This window comes from Orbicella franksi, chromosome 12, assembly GCF_964199315.1.
Source record: "Orbicella franksi chromosome 12, jaOrbFran1.1, whole genome shotgun sequence".
In the NCBI taxonomy this organism is placed as follows: Eukaryota; Metazoa; Cnidaria; class Anthozoa; order Scleractinia; family Merulinidae; genus Orbicella; species Orbicella franksi.
The window spans coordinates 18248221-18268235 of record NC_138156.1 but is presented as its reverse complement, the minus strand read 5'-3'; the positions used below and the strand labels follow the sequence as shown (position 1 = coordinate 18268235).

Genomic DNA, 20015 nt, shown 5'->3' with positions numbered 1-20015 from the left:
CGTAGTTTAGTTACCTTTGTTGTTTGCATTTCGTCATACAGTTTAATATTTTCCACGCCATAGCAGCTAAATAAACTGCGAGACTCCGAATTAAGACTACATTAGGCAGTTAAAATATCTTGCTTTCCCGCGTTTTACTAAAACTAAACACTGTGTATACCCTTCATTGGGATAAGAGAAATACTTTAATTACGATCTAATTATTTCTTGTAAGATTGTGCTCATTTCAGCATCATTTTCATCAAGATGTATTGCTTTGGGAATCAATGCACAGGATGTTTCTTTAACAAATGTGCAAAGCTAGAAAAGAAATTGTCTTGCAGTTGCTTTTTCTACAGTGAAACAGGCTCAAATACCTAATTTATCGAGATAATTAAACTTCACAAACTGCGATTGATGATTAACCTGCTGCTGATTTGCGATGCCTTTGTTTTTGTGCTGCATTTGAGCTGCATGTAAGCTTATTTCAGTCGCTTCTTAAGAATCTCTCATTTGTGTAATTCATAGCGGAGCTCCCGCGCATGCTAAACGCGCACGCAACCGGAGCCCTATATCTTTAAAACTTTTGTACCATTTCCAAAATTTTGATTTGTCCGTCCGCCATTAAGCACTTCCTTTCGTCAGTAAGCACACAGAGCGCGCGTTTTACTAAAGCGGAAAATCGCATACAGTGTATAAATTAAAAATCTTCCAAGTTAACTACCACCCTGTGTTTTTTGTACAAAAGATTCTTGATTAGATTGCTTGTTTTTTATGGACAAACGGACAGTTTATTTACTCAGGAGGGAAAAAAGAGAAAGATTACCTAAATATTAATTAGGCGTGTTAACTCTTTAGTTTTCAGCAGTGACCAAAATCTCATCTCTCCTTGCAATATCAACACAGGTACTTAATCCGCAATGACCAGGCGAAAAGGTGACTTGTAAGAATTAAGAAAATGGTCATAAACCATAAATTGGACACTCTTTTCTAGATATTCAAAGAAATTCTTCCGATTAGTACAGAAGAAAATGTATGAAACTAAGTAAAGGGAATTAGTGTGTCGATACTGAAGTTTGAACCCTTGTTGACAATTACAATATTCTCCCTTAAACATTCGACTTTGTTTTCCGTAATCCGTCCGCCTAATCTTTGCCATTCTTTCACCTTTATGATTTGCCGTTACCTCTTTGTTCACTGTAGTTCGTGCTTTAATCATAACTGATGTCTTTAGCGGTTTCCTAGCGTCAATTTGACTTAGTCGCCAATGCCACTTCTTCAAAGTCATTTTATAATGAGCGCCAGCAATCTCACGTTTTCCTATCGTTAGCGAAAACATCTACAAATGCCAACGCGTCCTTGTCAAAGGATTGCGTGTACAATCATACTCCGCATACGGAGAACCTTTGTTTACTTTACGTGTAAGTTCATGGTACAATATGGCACAACTTTATGCATAGTTTTTCTTCGAGATACATGCCCTTACATTGCCGTAAACTTAGCGATCTGCTAACCGAGCTGCCAAACCGATTGGCTTACTTCTTGATCCAAAAAAACATCCATAATGAACATGAACAACTAGAACAGGGCTGTGCGAAACTCTAACAGTTAAATCCCTAATCAAAACACACATATAAATAGTGAAGTTGGCATTTAGGGCTTACGTTTGCCTAACCTGGTTAAGATAAGCCTTTCGCCATTGGAACAAATTTAACTTAATTAAATATTGCTCACCGTTGTAGGCACAGCAATCGGTAATGGCGCTAACAATATCGGCGTGAAGAGAAGTATTAGGTACTTGCGCCATTTTATAAGGCACTTCGCGACTGAGGTATTTTTCTTCGGAGAAATCGTCTGTGGATACGAAGATGATTCCTTTTCTGAATTCTCTGGAGTCTCGCCGGCATTTTGATCGATGGCCACGGACGAAATGCAAGCTACGTTCGTTTTGCCTGTCTCCATTTAGACGGTGTATTCTTAACTTGCGGAGCGAAGGGTGTTAAGTTGAAACTTGCAAACAAATTGTTTTTCTTTCCCACGAACTTTGCAGACGTCAGGTCACTTAAATCGAGCGGGCTCAATCTTAACCACCGAACATTTCCATACGGGTAAATTCCATTTTCTGTTAAGGGTTTCCAGTGGTTACAAACAATGTTCAACTCTGACCAAGTCGTGATTTAATATGGTTATACACACACAGATTGCCAGACCACTTTTACTTCCTTTGTTTTCACAAAGCAGATATAACAATATCTAATGCAGGACTTGTATAATGAGGTTTTAAGAGTTTGATTAGCAGCCAATCAATCAAAAAAGATCAGGCAATTAATGCAAATAAAAAAGGCACTTGAAGATTTGAAACAACCGGACTCCGTCAGATAGTGACGAAGTTCTTGAATACCAGAATTCGGTTCGTTTTGACCGACAGTAGAGCAAGCCTTGCATGACGCTTATACTGCTAAGCGGATATAAAGAAAAACAAAGAAACCTGGAACACTTTGTTTGTCGATTTTCAACAGCTTAAGTAACGAATTAAACGCCGCAATCTAACACGGTAGCCGAGTCTACAGTAGCTCCGAAACCAGCAAATTTTGAAAACCAGCCCAGTTTTTAACTAACGAATGGCGTAATTGATCCATCTGGGCTTGATTTGTCATAAAAACTTCACATTGAGACGAATAAGATGACGGATAAGTAAGACTTATAAGGAAAGATTAACAGCGAACGTCTGTGTTCTTGTGGTTACTGGCTTTCAGCCAACCGTAATGTCAACAGGTGAGTAAGATGGCCGACACTTTTTGGAAGCTTTCGGAGCAACCTCACGAAGCGAGGCCAAAAATACCTCGAGATTTGCTCGAGTTCCTTTCATCGATTTTCACCTTTAAAACGCGAGTTTTAATGAAAATAACTTCTTTTGCCGTTTAAAATTGGATGCGTTTAATTTGATATCAGCATTGAAGTGAAAAAATTGCGAATTTACTAGCAGAAATATAACGTTACGGAGCATTACGAATGACTACGATCTCTAACCGCTGACCGCATGAAGAACATTGCAGACTGATTTTCCCGCGTTCTTCGGAGTGACGTAGACAAGGTTTTCATAGTTTTTTTTTTGTCATATAACCAGGCACAGCTATCATCGAATGTGCAAAAATGTTGTTCTCGAATAATCTTGCAGGATTTTGAGCAGTTTCCGAAAGGTTTTGATTGGAAATACGAATTACGTGCCTTGAAAGCAGCTATCGAGCAAATAAAATGCATGTTTATTTCATGTGTTTGTTTTCGATTGTTTTATTATAAATATTTGCTTCAGTTACATACAAGATCGATTCTAAAACGCTCTGCTAGCAAAAAGATAACTGACGCAGGTCGATAAGATCGTTTACATAATTTCTTCATACGGAAATTCTGGATTCTCTCAGTACTATTAAATACCGACAGATCAGGAATGTTTGTTTCACAAATATAAAGAAGAGTAAGTTCCGTGTCGTCTGTTCACCATCGTTGAAGCCGCTAACAGGATAATATTTCCATGCTATCTCTAAAGGATGTCACTTTAGTTTTATGAAAAGCTTTTATGAAGCTACAATAATTGAAGTCGCCGTCCTATACGAAAATTACACAACTTTAGCATTTGTCTTTGGCGACACGACGGGACACGCGAAAGTTTTCCACGTCCACTGCCGCTCCCGTCTTGGCCTTCCCGTCCTTGCATCGTATAAAGTCCCTAATGTTACTCACAATGATGCAGAGGACATAAATGTCAAGCACTCAAATTTTAAAATACTACTTAGCAGTAAGACTAAAACTCCGCAACTCTTTTTTATACCATTGTGGTTATTCACTATTCAGTAACCACAAGTCCTCTTACAGGGCTTTTATTGTATATTGCGACGCGTACCATTTTCAAAATGACGGATCGATCTGGTCCCTGAACTCAACAGCCTTTGCATTCTTTCTAGTGTTATGTTTTTCAAAAAACTCGGTCATTGATTTCAGACAAAATTGAACGTCCGAACAACTGTTGCCTTCGTAAATTACAGTAGGCACATATGTATGCAATGCGGACCTATTTTTCATCAGACTGTGCCGAGAAAGCGTCTGTTATCATGTTAATCTCCCGTGTATATCGGTTAACTTATTGATTATTAGGTTGATTGACTGTTACGATAAATGATTTTAATCATTTATCTTTTCGTTCACCAGTTGCCCAGTCTCAATCGTTCCATCGGCAAGTGAAGGAAAATTGAAACTAAGTGGATCGTGACGACAATGTATCCTCCGCTTTAAACTCGAATAGAGCACCACTTGTTGTACCAGTTGCGACCTGGGGCAATTGAGGCTGAGAGCGATTAAGCTAGTGTAAACTAATGTAAAATCACGTATGTGGGGACATGATTCATCACAATACGTCGAAAAAGAAAGACGTAAACGATAAAATGAAATGAGAATGAGATGCAAATCAAGTATCAAGTTATGACGTTTTATAGTCAGACAGTATAGTTTGTAAACACAAATGGAAGTCAATATTGGCTGCCCGAAGCCCCGGTCCCTTCTCTAACAGAAGCACAGCATCATAAACGTCCCTCTCCGTTTCTTACCGTTCCTTTTACAGCAATGGGTAGGGGCATCAGAAGTATCGGAGTCAAAATCAGGATTAAATATTTTCTCCATTTCAAGATTTGCTTGAACAGCGAAGCCTGGTTTACTTGACGCGGCTTGCCGTGATCGACGCGGTGAGATATTCTGGGAGACCCATTGTCAATGGGTAACGGCTTGGCTTCTGTCTCTTCGAGATAACTATACCCTCTGTCCCGTTCGGAATCAGTCATTGTCCTTCCAAAACTGCAATATAAAATAAACAGATCAAGATCACATTTGCGGAATATTCTGCACAAGTAATTTGACACCACACATTTATACAGATTTATAGCGAGGCCAGGATCAAGCCGTGGTTTTGCCCATTAAGCCCGGACGTTTATGAATGAACTAATGAAGAGTTCTCGCGACAGGTTAGGGATTCAAAACGAATCATTCCTATTCAACATTCACCTTTTCTAACCTTAAATTCGTTCCGGCAGAAGTAACTGATCAATATTCGAAGCGTACGGTGCTGAAACTCAAATTTGCATAAACTTGATTTATAATGTCACGCCAGTCTCATCTCCCATCACGCGTGTCATATGACTTACCAGTCTGGTCCTATCAAAGGCGGTGACTTCACCAAAGATTGCCAGATCCATAATTGCCTTATTTCTGGTGATATTTGTTTTAATCTCTTCTGCCTAGCTTTCGCTTTAAGTCGAAAGCAGTTGCCTTTTGATACTTGACGACGGCAGATATTCGTCACTTGATGAATGCTTAACCTTGTGCTAAAATAACGTACTTACTTTATCAAGACGAGGGCAGCATTCTGCAAAGTTAATGATTAATCATACCTTAATACACGATTACAACCAAAATCAACCAATCATATTGCCGCATTGCCGGTCCAATATTCGATAACTATTGGTCCGGGCACTGTCCCGAATGATCATTGACTATCACTGTTGAAGATTTCTTGCCTTGTTATCGCTTACATTTCTCACAGAACTTCAATCCTGGCTGAAAGTCTTTGCGACACTCAACTGCCAACTGTTGGCGCATAATGCCATTGTTATTAAAGAGAGAGATCATCATTCGAACCCCTTCCCCCCTCTCTCTCACGCGCTTACGCTCTCGGATCGCGCTTACGGCGCTTTGCGTCTTCCGAATAGGGAAGAAGAAACGACTGTTTTGCTGTCTAAGACTTTAAGCTGGGATTGTTGGTTTCGCATCAAAGATTCCTTTTCTTTTTCTTCCAGCCCTCTTTCCCTTCTGTTTTACTTAACACCGGGTTAACATCAGACGTGATACTGAGTATACTCCTAGTCGGCGCCCAATCAGAATTGCTCACTTGAAGTTTGCGATGTTTTTCCAGTCCGTGATTGTGGCTTTTTTTCTAATAATTACAAATCTCTTATTAGAAACAAGCTTGCTTGGGACCGTACCGAGCGAATATCGGCCCTCGGTCTTTTTTGAACCGATCATCGCTGCGCTCGGTCCGCACTGTCAACTCCTCGGACCGATTTTCTCCCAGCAAATCCTTCGCGCTTGCTTAATGAGATATACGTAAACGATACTCTGTGATATTTACAAGACGTGCAAAAAACCTTCTTTTTGACCGCCCTGGTAGACTTCACTGCCCGGCATGTCCCAGGATGCCCGTCGATCGCAACCTCTGCAGACTCCTATTCCGCTCTGAAACAAACACTGATTGCATGAGAATAAATCTGCCAAAAAATTCTTGTAAACTTTGTAAAGGAAATGACAGCAATGAAATTCGATGGGAAGTAACCGCAAACAAGAGCACATGATACTGCATTTACTCACAAAGTTTAAAATTTACCGACGTTAATGAACACTTCCATAGTTCATCGGTGAGCAACTTTTGCAAATTAAGTAAAGGTAAGGGAACTCGTAAAATCGAATAAAGGAAATTTTGGCCATATCTGCTATGCGTCCTCTTGCCCATTCCTTCTCAGATTTCGCTTGACAGCGAGACAAGAGGGACGCCTAGGCACTGGTGACCCACAACCTGGCAAAGGTCGCGAAAATTGCAGCTAATTTGCATTCCAATAGCTGTGCCATTTCTTAGCGAGAATGAAAAAAAAAAAATGATCAAAAGCTAAAGCTTTCGTTCGTTTGATCTAGAAAAACAACCCAGAGTGGGAACACATCGCCGCCACCTTCCCCACCCATGAAACAAACTGTTCCCCACGGTGCCCCAGTCGAAATCTCCAGCTCCAGCGAAAAACCATCAAGCAGGCTCTGCTGAATTCAGAAAACGCAATTTCACTTATTATTTACAAAATCTCGATTGTTAAATTGCCTTTACAGTTAGTCATCTGTTTCGAGCGAGACCATGTAAGAAGGAATGAAGCAAACACCTACAATCGGGCAATTGAAATGACAATTTAAGACCACCCCTCCTCATCCTTCCCTCCTCTGACCCCCTTCCCCCAGCCCCCTCTTTTCAATGATGGCGCATTTTGGCTTGAACTAGAATTCATCGGTGATTTGGCGGCAGGGAAGAGCAGTTTCATTTCTCTTTTTATTCCGTCTACGATTGTGCATCAAACAACGACTCATTGCATTCTACTATCGTTTATCATATACAGCAATCGCTAAAATCGACATCTGGAGAGCGGTTTCCGTACAATGGCAGCAATCGTTGCGATCTTCGAAATAGATCAAGATAGAAGTCTTCGTTGAACAGTTTTTTTGTCATGAATTGTAATCCAATACAACAATAGCTGAAGTATTTTTCGGCGACTACAGCGTTCATATGGAACTCAGCCTTGAAACTCGCCACTGAACTCTCGTACCCGCGGGGAACACGCTCCGAATTCTAATGCAATTACTATTTTCTGTAATTTTTTTCGTGACGAAAATTCAGTTTTAAATAGCAAGAAGCCTTTTGACCTTTTTCTGGGGTAAAAGCACAAACAAAAAAGCTTATTTTAGACCAAAACAAAAACTCGATAGCTTTGATTGGGAATTGTAAGATTGATACAGATTTCGAACACCGCAGCTGTAGGACAAGCCCCCCCCCCGGGGGGGAATTCCCTCATATGGGTTATATAGGTGTATACGGTCCCAAAGGGTATGGTTTTTTAGCTGTTTTGGTCAGAAAAAAGGTATCGATTTTGGCCAGTTTGGACTCAAATAGGGTATGGTTTTTGCATTCTATTCTTGAATTGGGTATGTTTGTTAGAAGGAGCTACTTTTTCATCACGACGTCATATCCTGAATCTACTAAAAACATATAAACATTGCCTCTGAACATCGGTCTGAACTAGCCTAAAGGGAACTAATTATACAGAATTTCTAAAACAGGGTATTGAGTTAAGGGTCAAGTCTTAAATAGGGTATCGAATTTTTGGTCAGGTCAGCGTAGGGATAATCACAGATTTTGGTTTTAAGTAGGGTAAGGGTTTTGGGAAGCAAGCCGCGCACCCCCACCCATTTTTACTAGGGATACCCCCGGAGGACAAGCCCTCTGCTCTCCGTTCTGTGGGTCGTTAGCTCCTGGTCAGTCAATTACTAAAACCGAACAAAATAAACTCTACACGTCAAGCTGTCTGTGTGGACAAGAATAAATCCACCATTATTTTCATTTCACCGAGACGTCAAAATACCCCGAGCAACAAAACTACAGGGGTTCCCTTTCTTTGTCAGTTAAAAACATGTCAACTGCAACAATACGAAAGGTTAATGAGATTCTCACCGGAGAGATTGTCATCATCGTTTACACCTGCTTCTCGTTAATTTGTTTCTTTTCTTTTTTCTTCTCGTTTTTCAGCTCCAGTCTGGAAATCCGGTAAAAAGTTATGTATAGTCAAAACGACAGAGGTCTTTAGATATCAGGTGCTATCGAATACAGGAAGAAACTGCGGGGTAAAAGTCAGACGACTAGATTCTACTTCTTTTCTCTCCAGCGCACGTATTTACATTAGAATTGCTAATTAATCAATCATTCATATCGGGATGTGTATTTTTAGGCTCCGGCTGCATGAAGTAGAATTACTTATCAAGAGATGATAAAAAACCATTAATTTGACACAAACATATATACTTGGCTTATTCCGGCCGCTCGATATCAAGCGTACAGAAAGACATCAGTTAGAAAGATAAATAGCAAACTAGCAGTTGTTTTTATCCTGTTTGAAAACAGCGACAACAAAAACAAATTATCAACAAAATCACTTTGGTGAGAGTGACGTGAGTAACAGCAATAAGCTCGGGGAATCGCATATAACATATCTTTATTGAACATAAGGTCAAACGCATCGAGAAGGCTGCACCCAAGGAGCAATTGTTTCTCACAGGTACGGTTGACAGAAAATATGATTTTTTTCTGAGTTTCACCCTCGTTATTGCCCACCAACTTCAGATGCACAAATTTTAACCACAGATTAATTAAGCTTTACGATTTCGAAATTCCACTGAAAACTTGAAAATTTCAAATCAACAGAAGAAGCTTTGAATAAACGTCTATCCGTTTCTTCGATAGAGTTGCAATATCAAATACAAACACAAGAGTCCTTTGAAAAATACCGATTTACAAGTTGGTTCTCAAATTTATCAAATTTGTGCCTATGCCCTTTTTTGACCTTTTGCACCTAAGTTCACGAACGTGTTCCTTTGAAGACATGACCTTTCGTTTCATTGTTCGGCTTCAGCTGTTTTTTTGTTACAACTCATTTGTTATGATCACTAATAGATCACACATCTTTTCAGTGCAATTCTTCCGGACATCAAATCCCATCGACATTCCATGAAAAAGCATTCATAGCGAAATAAGGTTTATTTGTCATATATGTTGTTTCATAGACAAGAGGTTTCAGATAAAAATTTAAATCCACTTAACATATCTACCCAAAACGTCGAAAAATGTTTTTTCTTTAGTATTTTATATCCTTACTACTTAAGGTCTGAGATAAGACTCAAATCTGAGTATACGTCTTTACTGATACAAACCGGAAAATAACGCTCTTATTCACTGACTCACGCAGTTAATTTCGCGTGCCGCTTTCCCGATTAGAAATCAAGCCACGTCATGAAACATGAAAATAATTTGGAACAAATATAGTGCAGGAAATAATAAAGCCTTTGAGCAAGCTCTCCCTAAGATAATTAGTTTGTTTTATTGAGCACGTTTCAAAACAGCTTTCTCCATTTGCGGCATTTTTTATTAATTATGAACGTCTCACTAGAACATGAATACTCCACATTTCTGACATTTTGATCAACAGTTTTTATTATGGCTGTTTGCTTCCTTTTCAGGTGATCCCTTTGTTTCGGTGAAATATTAGAGGAAAACTCCTTGGAGAACTGCACACAGATATATGCCTTGAAGTCTTATCCACCATTTGAAGACAAAAGTGCCCGAGTCAACAAATAATCTCAATCAATGAAATGAATAATACACTATGAACATGACAAGCAGTCTTGAAACAACAGGATCTTCATTTGATTTTCAAAAATCTGGGTACGTTGTTTTCATCACAGTAATGCTGGTCATTCTCGCGTTGGGTTTCCTTGGCAACGTGCTGACAATTCTCGTCCTTTACCAGCCTTCACATCGCAAGGAAACCCTGACCCCACTAATGCTGAATCTCGCCTTTGCCAGTGTTTTCATCACGGTATTCGGATACCCGATGCTGATCCACGTGATAATAACAGGAAGGGAAATTGCTACAGATCAAACCTGGTGTAACTGGTACGGGTTTGTGATGGGCACCGTGGGGATTGCGTCAATAGCGACCTTCACTGGAATGACGTTAGTCATGAGTTATAGCGTACGGCAAATGAATCCAAGGTTCAAAGTCTCGCGCAAAATCAGTTGCTGTCTGATTGCGGCATCCTGGGTGTATGGTGTAGTAACAATGCTGCCTCCGTTGTTGGGTTGGACTGGCTTTGTGCCTGGAAATTCTGGGGTGATCTGTGGCCCTGATTGGACGGATATCTCACCGTCTGGTAAGGCTTATAATCTTCTTCTGATCGCCGTGGGATTCGTTGTGCCACTTTCATTGATTTCTGTCTCTTACTTCAAGATTTTCAGGTATGTGTCATTCCCAGCAGTCCGTAGATGAGCATACTTTTCCAGCAGCCCATAAATGAGTATAACTTGAGGGTTTACAAGGAGTAAGAGAAACTCCCATATTAAATGGACAGGAGTGCTCGTCGGAAATTTTGAAAAGAACTCCTTAGAGGTAGCAAGATCCTGTTTTCTGGGCGTGGCTTGAGATGTTTTTCACCGCTAGGAGGTACCATTCTAAAGCAAGACATTATCTCCTGTCCTAATTTTTCGGCTCAATACCCCAAAAGGTACCGCCTCTGCCTTCGATGTGAACCTTTGGAGGCTCAACCTCCTAAGAGCAACCAAAACCACGTTTTTAACCCCTAAAGGGTACGACGAGCACCCTCTCCTTTTTATACGGGGTCCCCCAAGTTCCCTCCCCCCAGGGGTTAGAGAACCTTTCAAGAACGCGCGAACCTCGCTAACCGCTTCTTTTTACACTGAAAATCATTTCAGCCGACTATTCAAAATGCACGTCAAGTGCCAACCTCGTCTCCAGGGTGAAAAATACCCGGGACGAGGTTTTTCAGGTGCCTGGGTTATGATTTTTTTTCCTCATCTTAATTCTCTCTTCACCTTAGGTGCATGAGACCGTCCCGTTATGACCAACCAAGTCTTTACCTGGCTTTTGATTGGTAGATGTTAATTCGAGAGTACATTGACAGTTCGACATAGTTATGACTGATGAAACCGTGAAACCACGACAACCTTTAGTTGAGTTTTTCAGTTTTAAAGTTCGGGCGTGTTGACGGGCGATGTTGCTGTCGATTGATAATTGACGCTTATTTTTGCTGAAAAATCGTATTCTTGTCTCACCCCTAAATGGCCAGAATTGTGACGGCAAAATGAAAACAAAACGAGAGTGAATGGGAGTTGGAAAGCTTTCGTTCGCTCCATTTCAAACCGCTAAAATCTGCATGAAAGTCGCCGTGTTATTCTTCTGCTTATATCTGCTTACTCACAAGTCGTTTGACCCGTAAACGTGGAGGACATTCAGTAAAAACTGCGGAAAACTTCACCTCCAAATGTCGACAGATTTCAACCCTTCTCAACCTGCTCGTTCTGATGCATCTTGAAGAATAGGCCAATGTTTTCAAGTTTGTCGTCGTTATAATCCGTGTTTTAAAATCTCCCCCAGTCGAAACCAGTTTTGTTTATTTTTGGTTTCTTTGCTGCTTTTCAACAGCTGGAAAACAATTATTCTGGTTCTCTTTAAGTGGAAGTACTTTTATACATCAGAAAAAGTGACATACAGTAAAATGTGCTATAATAAGCACTCGGCTTGTGCTTGATGAAAAAAACAGAAGCTGTCCTAGTGGGTTTTATTTCGGTAGTGCTTACTATTGAAGAAATTTTGCGGTTTTAAAAATTTTCGAGATTCATGTTTGGAAAGAATATCAGACCACAATACGTCTGAAAAAATTTAGTTGTGTTTAGGGTAATACCGCATGATAAAATTATCTAAACATAATGATATGAAACTCGACATAGGTTTTAAGTCATTATTAAACAAACAGGAGTCTCCCAACATTTTTTTGGGGTGGTGGAGAGCTTATTTCAGATGGAATTTTAGCGTCTTTACTCGCGGAGAGGGCTCACTTTCAGAAGAGCGTACCTACTTTGCAGGGCATTGAGGAGGGCTAGGGATAGGGTGGGTAGGTTATTTTCGTCCACGGTAGCTTCCCTAAGGCCTCTTCAAGAAGAAAGACTCTGACTTAATAAAGACAATTCAATTAAAGTTGATATCACAAAATTAACAAAGCCCCCTCAACGCCAGTTGCTCTTCAGCTGTCCGGCGAAATCCTTCTCTCTGTAGCGATGAAAATATACTGAAAAAGCACTAACGTACCCACAAAGACTGCGAAATACAAACACGAGAACAAGACTCAAAACTCCATTTTGATTCTTGCCCTCCTTTTGGATTTTTCTTGTGTTTTTATGGACGTTTGAGCTCGCACGTACGTTTTCCTTGCTAATGAAAACCAGGAAATGACTCCAACTTTTACTGACACTACACAGAAAAGGATTTCTCCTGACAGCTGAAGGGCAACTGTATTTGAGGGGGTTTTGTTAATTTTGTCATATCAACTTAAATATCCATTATTAAGTCAGGGTCTTATCTTCGTTTAGTTTCAAGACAACCGACCAATTTTCTTTATCGCTAAGTTCCTAAATTTTTGACTCAATTGTTAACCACGAATTAAGCAGCACTTGCTAAAGATTTCCATTTTAAATGGTTATGAATGATAGATAATGTGGTTAAAAACAGATGAATTTGCGGTAACAGATCCCTCCACGATCAACATGGCGCCATCTTAATTGGTCTGTTATTTTATTTCTGCCATGATGTCTACCTCCAAATTAGCTGAGAAAGTCTTGCGTCGAAAAGTGACAAAAATAGCCTTTAACTAAAGCAATATGTAAAGTCCAGTGTAACTTTATTGTTGTTCAGAACGTAATGCATGTGAGTTGTCGAACAGGAAAAGCGAAAGCGCACATAGGGTAAAGGTAAAAATCTTCAAGATGATCTTTTCTTTTAAACACCGTTAGATATATAAATACACATGTAAAAGAGGTCAAATATTTCATAGATAACGCTGTTTTCTCAACTTAGTTAACCATTACTTTGAAGTAAAACTTTCATTTAAAGGCAATCTTGTGTATCACTAGGAGGTCGCGTAAAGACTTACTACATAAAAAATAACTTTTTTTCTTCCTGCAGGATTCTTCGTCAAGACGTCGTCCCAGAAAACAATCGCATCAGGCAGCGGCGAAGACAATGGCAAATAAAATTAGCGCGCCTGACAGCAGTTGCAATGGCCGCTTTTATGCTAAGTTGGTCTCCATATTGTTTCGTCAGCCTTGTCAGTATTTTCAAGGGCGACCATTTACTTTCTCCCGGTGAAGCAGAAGTTCCTGAACTTATGGCCAAAGCGTCGGTGATCTACAACCCATTCGTGTACACCATTATGAATAGACGCTTTCGCAGGACCCTGAGCGCCATGGTATCGCGCTGCAGATATTGTAAATGGCGCCATTTCAGGAAAAACAAGGACTCAAGCACTTACATTCGGGAGTGCGATACAGAAATTAGATTTTCAACTTTACAATTTCCAAGTCGTTATCAAAAATCAAGGTCAAGTCTGCGTGAGCCAAGATGTACTCAGGGGAGTAGTGAGGATGGAGCGTATCAGGAGGAGGGGTAGGAAAACTGCCCCCCCCCCACCCCACCCCCTAATGAGTAAAGAAGTGCTTGCACGGTTCAGCATCTGATGACTGCAGACTTTCTCACCTCATGCATAGTGCAAAGTGTCTGCAATGAAAATACAGGTGCTATTACTTCGTTAGATGTTGCCTTTGACTTCGACGGTAAACTGAAGGCAGAAAACATTCGCTTGGCGAATATTCTGTGAGCGACATCTCAACAATGCATTTTCGTGGCGAAGCCGACGAATAATGCGACATTGTGAAGAACATCTCTATATTATATGTGGCATCTAACGTTTATTTACTCACCCTTCGATTTCAAATAGCCCTGATAGCTGCCGGGCAAAGCTTCCTGGGGCCGGAGAGGTATGGCCCTACCACTCACTTGGTGCCTAAACTACTTGAGCTTTGCGAAGCTCTAGTTTAAAACGAGAGAGTTGAATAACGCGAAATAGAAGAGATTCAGAAAGGACTGGCTGGCAGCCAAAATGACTGGCACGGCCATATTCGCGCGTCACATCAGAAAACAATACGCCCTTGTGAAAAGTAGCTCTTACTGAGTCTCCTAAGCAATCAAAGCAATCGACTAAAAACGAGTCTTGCTAGTTTTGATATAAATCTGGCTTTTGCAATAATAGGTTAGGAAATTCGTATGTCTGTTGGAGGCGCCCACCACATTTACCATTACGTCACTATGTGGGCCAACTGGGTTCGATTATCTTGGAAGCCGGGAAGACTCGAAGTTCACATCCAAAACTGTTAACTGCTGACGTTAGTTAAATGGGAAAAGAGGGATATCTAGAGAAATCTTGAAATAAACAGTAAATATTTGTAACAACGGCTTATTACAGCTTCATTTACGTGTTGTCTTGCGCTTTGTAGTTACACAAGTAGTTCCAGTATGTAATATGCGCGCTCTTCTCCGGTTTCAGGATTAATCAAAACTATAACAAAATTCTCGAACGTGATTGGCTATCAGCAGCCCGATTTGAGCATTAATTGGACAGTGTACGCGTTATGCTTGTAATTGGACAGTACGCGTCATTTTGCGCGCGCTGTTGCGGTGCACTTTGTTGAGTAAACTGCTGTGTTTTTCAGCATTTAGTTCATAACGACGTTTTAAAATCGTTCAGCGCTCAATCGATGGTTTGTTCGTCTCTCGAATTTTGTCATAGTTTTGATTAATTGGTAACAGGGCTTCGCGTCGTCCAATTCGGTCTGTAATCATACTCGTGATTAACAAATCGGACTCCCGCTTCGCGGTCGTCCGATTTTGTTAATCACTCGTATGATTACAGACCGAATTGGACTCCACTCAGTCCTATTACCATTATTAATCAATTTTTTTCGTGTTCAAAATGGCTGAATGATTACGCTAATAGTGCCTACATGTCAACCGAGAGACAAAACTGCAATTGCTGGTTGTCATGAGCTGAAGGTGTGCCTGAGACCTGCTAGTTTGGAATACTAGCTATTTCAGAATAAGGAAGCGTGTATCACAGATACCACATTCTCTCGCATGCAGGTCCTCATCACTGATTCGCTCTAGGGACTTGATTTATCTCTTCTGATTGATAATCAGCGCAGCAGCTAATTTAGTATTACACTGCCAAGCTTTAATTTTTCTCAGTTGTGCCTGGCAGACAGTTTTGTTTAACCTTTCATTTATAATAGCGGTTATCTATGCGTTGAGAGAGAATACAGGATACTTATTATAATCATAATAAACACTGCCTTGCGACTTGAACCAGAAAGATAAAGAGAGATCGAGTTGTTTTGGCGCTAAATTTTCAGTCTGTTTAAGTTTTCTGGAACCTTAAAGAAGGTAGTAATGCCGATAAGTCATAACTTTTCTCTGACGATTTCGCGCCAAAAAAAGCAATCTCTCTTTAACTAACTAGTGCTTGTCTTTAACGAGTGCATTTGCCTAAAATAGATGTATTTATTATTTATTTAGTTATACCATTTTCTCTAACTTGGTTATATAGAGCATGTCGCTATAGCAAGAAACTATTATCTATCGTAGTCTCTTGGTTATAATTATTGTGAAATTTTAGCCTCAATCTTTATTTTTTTTTGCAAGTTAATGAACCTTGAAATTCATCGGCTTGGTCCATAAAGATGCAAATAGGAACTCGACCAATATTGGCTCAATCTGGACTTCACGCTAGTTCAGCAGAACCTGTGTGATAACACGGGAAGAAACCAGTCAAACTATCTATTGAATTTCTAGCCCTCCTATTGGTTCTCTTCTCATCCGTTATCAGGGCATAACAGACAGCTGACCTTATTTGGTAAATCAATGTCTTGAGATCTGTTTACAATTTTGTTTGTCTTTGGAAGAATTTTCTCTAAAGGAGGTGAAATCATTAAATATACGGAGCATATTACCATGGAAATGTAATACAGACAGTTTGACGTGAGACGTGTAAGAAAGGCCTTATAAATGAACTACAAAAACGACAGACCGAAGACGAAATACAGCAGAGAATTTAGGCAAAGAATTTCGTTGAGAAAGTGAAGGATTTTCGCCATGGTACTTTACGTAAATATACAAATAGATATTGCTTTCGTTAAAGTCTGTTATACCTGCCAACTCTCACACTTTAGAAATGACTTTGATTCATTAGGGTCAAGGGACTCTCATGGAAAAAGGACGGGGGTGCTCGTCGCAATTCGTAGGGGTTAAAAAAGCGGTTTTAGTACCTCTTAGGATTTTCAACCTCAAAAGGTACACAGCGGGAGTTTTTTGTGGTAGCTTTTAGGGTATTGAGCCGAAAAAAGGTCAGTGACAGTTAATGCCGGTGTAGCTTTAGAATTGATACCTCTTAGGGGTGAAAATCATTTCAAGCCACGCTCACAAAACAGGATCTTGGTTCATCTTACCGTTTTTTTCGAAATCTCCGACGAGCACCCCAAGCCTTTTCATATGGGAGTCGGCCAGGGGTTCGAAGACTTCGATGCCATGCCACCTGACGCCTTCGAACCAAACTCTCAAACTAGCTAAGAAAATTTGAGCCGTTACATCATTAGCTAACACCTACTCGAAGATATATATAGTGGAAAAATAAGGTTTGTGTAAATGACAGTATATTTGCTCAGTTCTCCAATTTTCTAGGTAGTTAAAAGTACTGGCCGCAACATTCCTGGAAATGTTCCAAACCCCGTAAATCCCTGGGATGTCCTCAGAAATCTCCGTACATCTTCGGATATGATCGGGTCTTCTTCGAAAACCCCACCACTCTTAGGATAAGAATCTTACTCCTTCCGGAAAAAGTTGGCAGGTATAGATCATGTTTCGGAATATAGATATCCACGCTTTCAGCTACGACACTTGTGCAATATCCACAACGTACATACCAGTGAAGGAATCCCTCTTCTTCAGCGGTTTCACAACAAAAGCCACGTGCCTTCTTCTCTTATTAACCCGGTCATTACCGTCCTGATACTCGATATTTTCACAGTATGTCCGCGGAGATATATTCCGTCTGACAGGCGCCACAGAAGAATGAATTTTACAGGAGATAAGTCTCGTCAGACTCCCTCTAAACCTATCGTTCATTGCAACGTACACAATAGGGTTATAGATTACAGAAGCCTTAGCCATCAGCTCAGGGATTTCGGCTTCCCCGCTGTTGAACACGTGACTGCCCTTGAAAACTGCGGCGATGCTGACGAAGCAATATGGCGACCAGCTTAGCATGAAGACAATTATGGCTGTCACAGTCATGCGCACTACTTTGGTCATGTACAGCTTTTGTCGCAGCCGAAAGTCTCGGTTCTCAGGGGTGAATAATTCACGGCGCAGTAACCTGCAAAGTATGATATTGCCGATAACTAAGGTTTCCTGATCAAACATAGTGTGCCTTCAAGACTGGTACTCCTACTTTCACGTAATTGTTATCACTTCACTTTACAGTCTAATAGAGACAACATGTTTTTAAAGTTCGGAGCTAAACTAGTTCCCAAGTGATAAGAACCCTAGATTTTTAAAATTTGATGACATCTGAACGACGGGTAATCAAATAGTGACGAGTGAAATTAGGAAATAATCTCGCGCGAGGGAAATAATAAAAATTTAATTTGACAAAACGCAAGTGAATTTTTGTTTCTAATTTCACGAGTATGCCACTTGAAGACCTTTTAATATCATGGCTGACAAATTACGTTTATAATCGTAGGTTTTTGACTTGGTTATATATGGTTATGATTGTACCGAGAAATTTAGCGCCAAACGTTGCCATAGCAATTTTGTAATTTCACGTGTGAAAGTTTTAATTAACGCTGAAATTTTGCGCCAAAATTAAGGAGTAACTCGTCACCCATGAAATTATCCGCTATATCTTCATTGATGAAAATTACTAAAATCTGAGCCGGCCATGCAGTTGCATTGATCCTAAATACAACCATCTTCTACTTACAAGTAGAACAAATCATAGAATTCAAAACCATAATTTGTCAATAGTACCTGTAGATTCCGTAGTAAGCCCTACACATTACCGAAAGAGGAAGGAAAAAGCCAACCACCACCAACACCAGACTATATGTCATCCCTGAAGTTGATTTGTCTGTCCAATCAGGTCCACAACTGATCCGCGCGGCACCTGGGGCAAAGCGACTCCAGCCTATCAACGGCGGAGACATAAATAGCAGTCCATAGAACCAGCTGCCAGCGATCAGCCATCCTATTTTCTTGTTAGAGAGTCGAACGTTGGGGTTTGCCTTGTGCAAGCTGTAGTTGATGACCAGGCTCATCTCTGTCAGAGTGATGATACCCGAGATTCCTACGGTTCCATTGATGAAGGCGTTCCACCTTAGAAGATGAGAATCAAATTAACTATGTTATGTTCTAGGTGATGTTCTATTCTCATGCAAAAATTTCCTAGACCTTAGAATGTGCGATTCAAATTTACCATGTCATGTTTCAAACAATGTTCTATTCTTATTCAAAATCTTCTATTGTTAGAAGTCGTGTTTCAAAATTTCTGTATAGTACGCCTTAATTTTGCAGCTTTACTGCAAAGAAAAAACGCCCTAAAATTATGATGCGCACCCCCCCCCCCCCTCTTCTGAGATGAAGCCTTCTTCTTCGTATTCACTTTTAAAATTTGTTTTCCTCACCAGTCAGTTACGCAATTTCCTAGTGGTGCACCCTCTCTAAGAAAAATCCTGGATTCGCCCCCGTGCGTAGGGTTAAGTGAAACTCCCTTTTTCATTGTGACTTACATGATGTAAGGAATGGCAAACTAAGATTGCTTCGGCATATTTGACTATTTTTCCGCATCAAAATTTAGGGACAACTAACAAATGGCACCAAATTCAACACCTTCATTTAGTTCCGCACCTGCAGGTCGGATCGTCTTCACCAACTTGTCCCCCAGTCAAGAGAAGAGTCATGACGACCGGATATCCCAACACAATGATGATGAGACTTCCTATAGACAAGTTAATCATGAGAGGGGTCAGAGCTTTACGGACATGCTCCGGTTTGCGTAAGATGAGAACCGTCAGCGCGTTACCAATGAAGCCAATAGAGAGGATGAGAAACATTACTATCCCGTATGTTAGGTACCAAGCGTCATGCCAACTGAAAATGGTTCCATGTTCCTGCTCCTTTGAATTTGACATGTTTCTTTGTCAAGGAGAACTGAAATGTTAAATGTCTTTATCGCTGCACTTCTTGACTTGTCTAAAGAACAAGGTTTCTCGTAAGTTCTGTGTTTAATAAAGGAAAATGAAGAAGTTTAGCAAGATGTATCATTAAGAGATGCTTACTAATAGCCATTTCCATTTCCAAATGCCAATTTTCATGATTTTTAAAAGAATCTCAACATTACAGGTTGAATTCGTAAAAAAGAGCTGCGCAGAAATTTAAAATTTCAAACCACTACTAAGACTATATTTCTACACTTGCTTTGCTCGTACACAATCTTTACCTTAACAGCTTTGACAGCCGGATTACTGAGGGTAGCGTGGCCGAGTGGTTTAGGGAGCTGGTGTTGTAATCCAGAGGTCCCGGATTCAAGGCCTGCACCCTGCCGCTAGCTGGATTTGTTTCTCGGTAGTCCCGAGTTCAAACCCTCGGTCACGCTTTGTAAATAGCCAACTGGTCTGCCTCCTGGCAGTTGGGATTTTTAACTATTTTACGTTTATTTGAAATATTTGT

At 40.3% G+C, this 20015-nt stretch overlaps 2 protein-coding genes across 3 annotated transcripts in view; one reads left to right on the top strand and one right to left on the bottom strand.

Annotated features, from left to right (window-relative positions):
* Positions 1 to 5161, bottom strand: part of LOC145464013 (Na(+)/citrate cotransporter-like) — a 55447-nt gene extending 50286 nt beyond the window's left edge. The window contains exon 1 of one of the 2 annotated variants that reach the window (XM_081447821.1): positions 4581 to 5161. In XM_081447821.1, the coding sequence (XP_081303947.1) occupies positions 4581 to 4811 (231 nt within the window). In that variant the 5' untranslated portion in view covers positions 4812 to 5161. The other variant, XM_081447820.1, reaches the window with a different exon arrangement.
* A 4648-nt stretch (positions 5162 to 9809) lies between these two features.
* Positions 9810 to 13850, top strand: LOC145464030 (melanopsin-like). The gene is made up of 2 exons (XM_081447845.1): positions 9810 to 10624; positions 13365 to 13850. Exons 1-2 carry the CDS (start codon positions 9993 to 9995, stop codon positions 13846 to 13848), a joined length of 1116 nt encoding a protein of 371 aa, XP_081303971.1. The 5' UTR covers positions 9810 to 9992; the 3' UTR covers positions 13849 to 13850.
* Positions 13851 to 20015: the final 6165 nt, after the last annotated feature.

What these genes read in the sequence shown, in the direction of transcription:
- LOC145464030 (XM_081447845.1), top strand. Translation starts at nt 9,993, where the DNA reads ATGAACATGACAAGCAGTCTTGAAACAACAGGATCTTCATTTGATTTT. An exon ending in TCTTACTTCAAGATTTTCAG is followed by an intron (nt 10,625 to 13,364) that starts GTATGTGTCATT and finishes TTCTTCCTGCAG; the next exon opens with GATTCTTCGTCAAGACGTCG.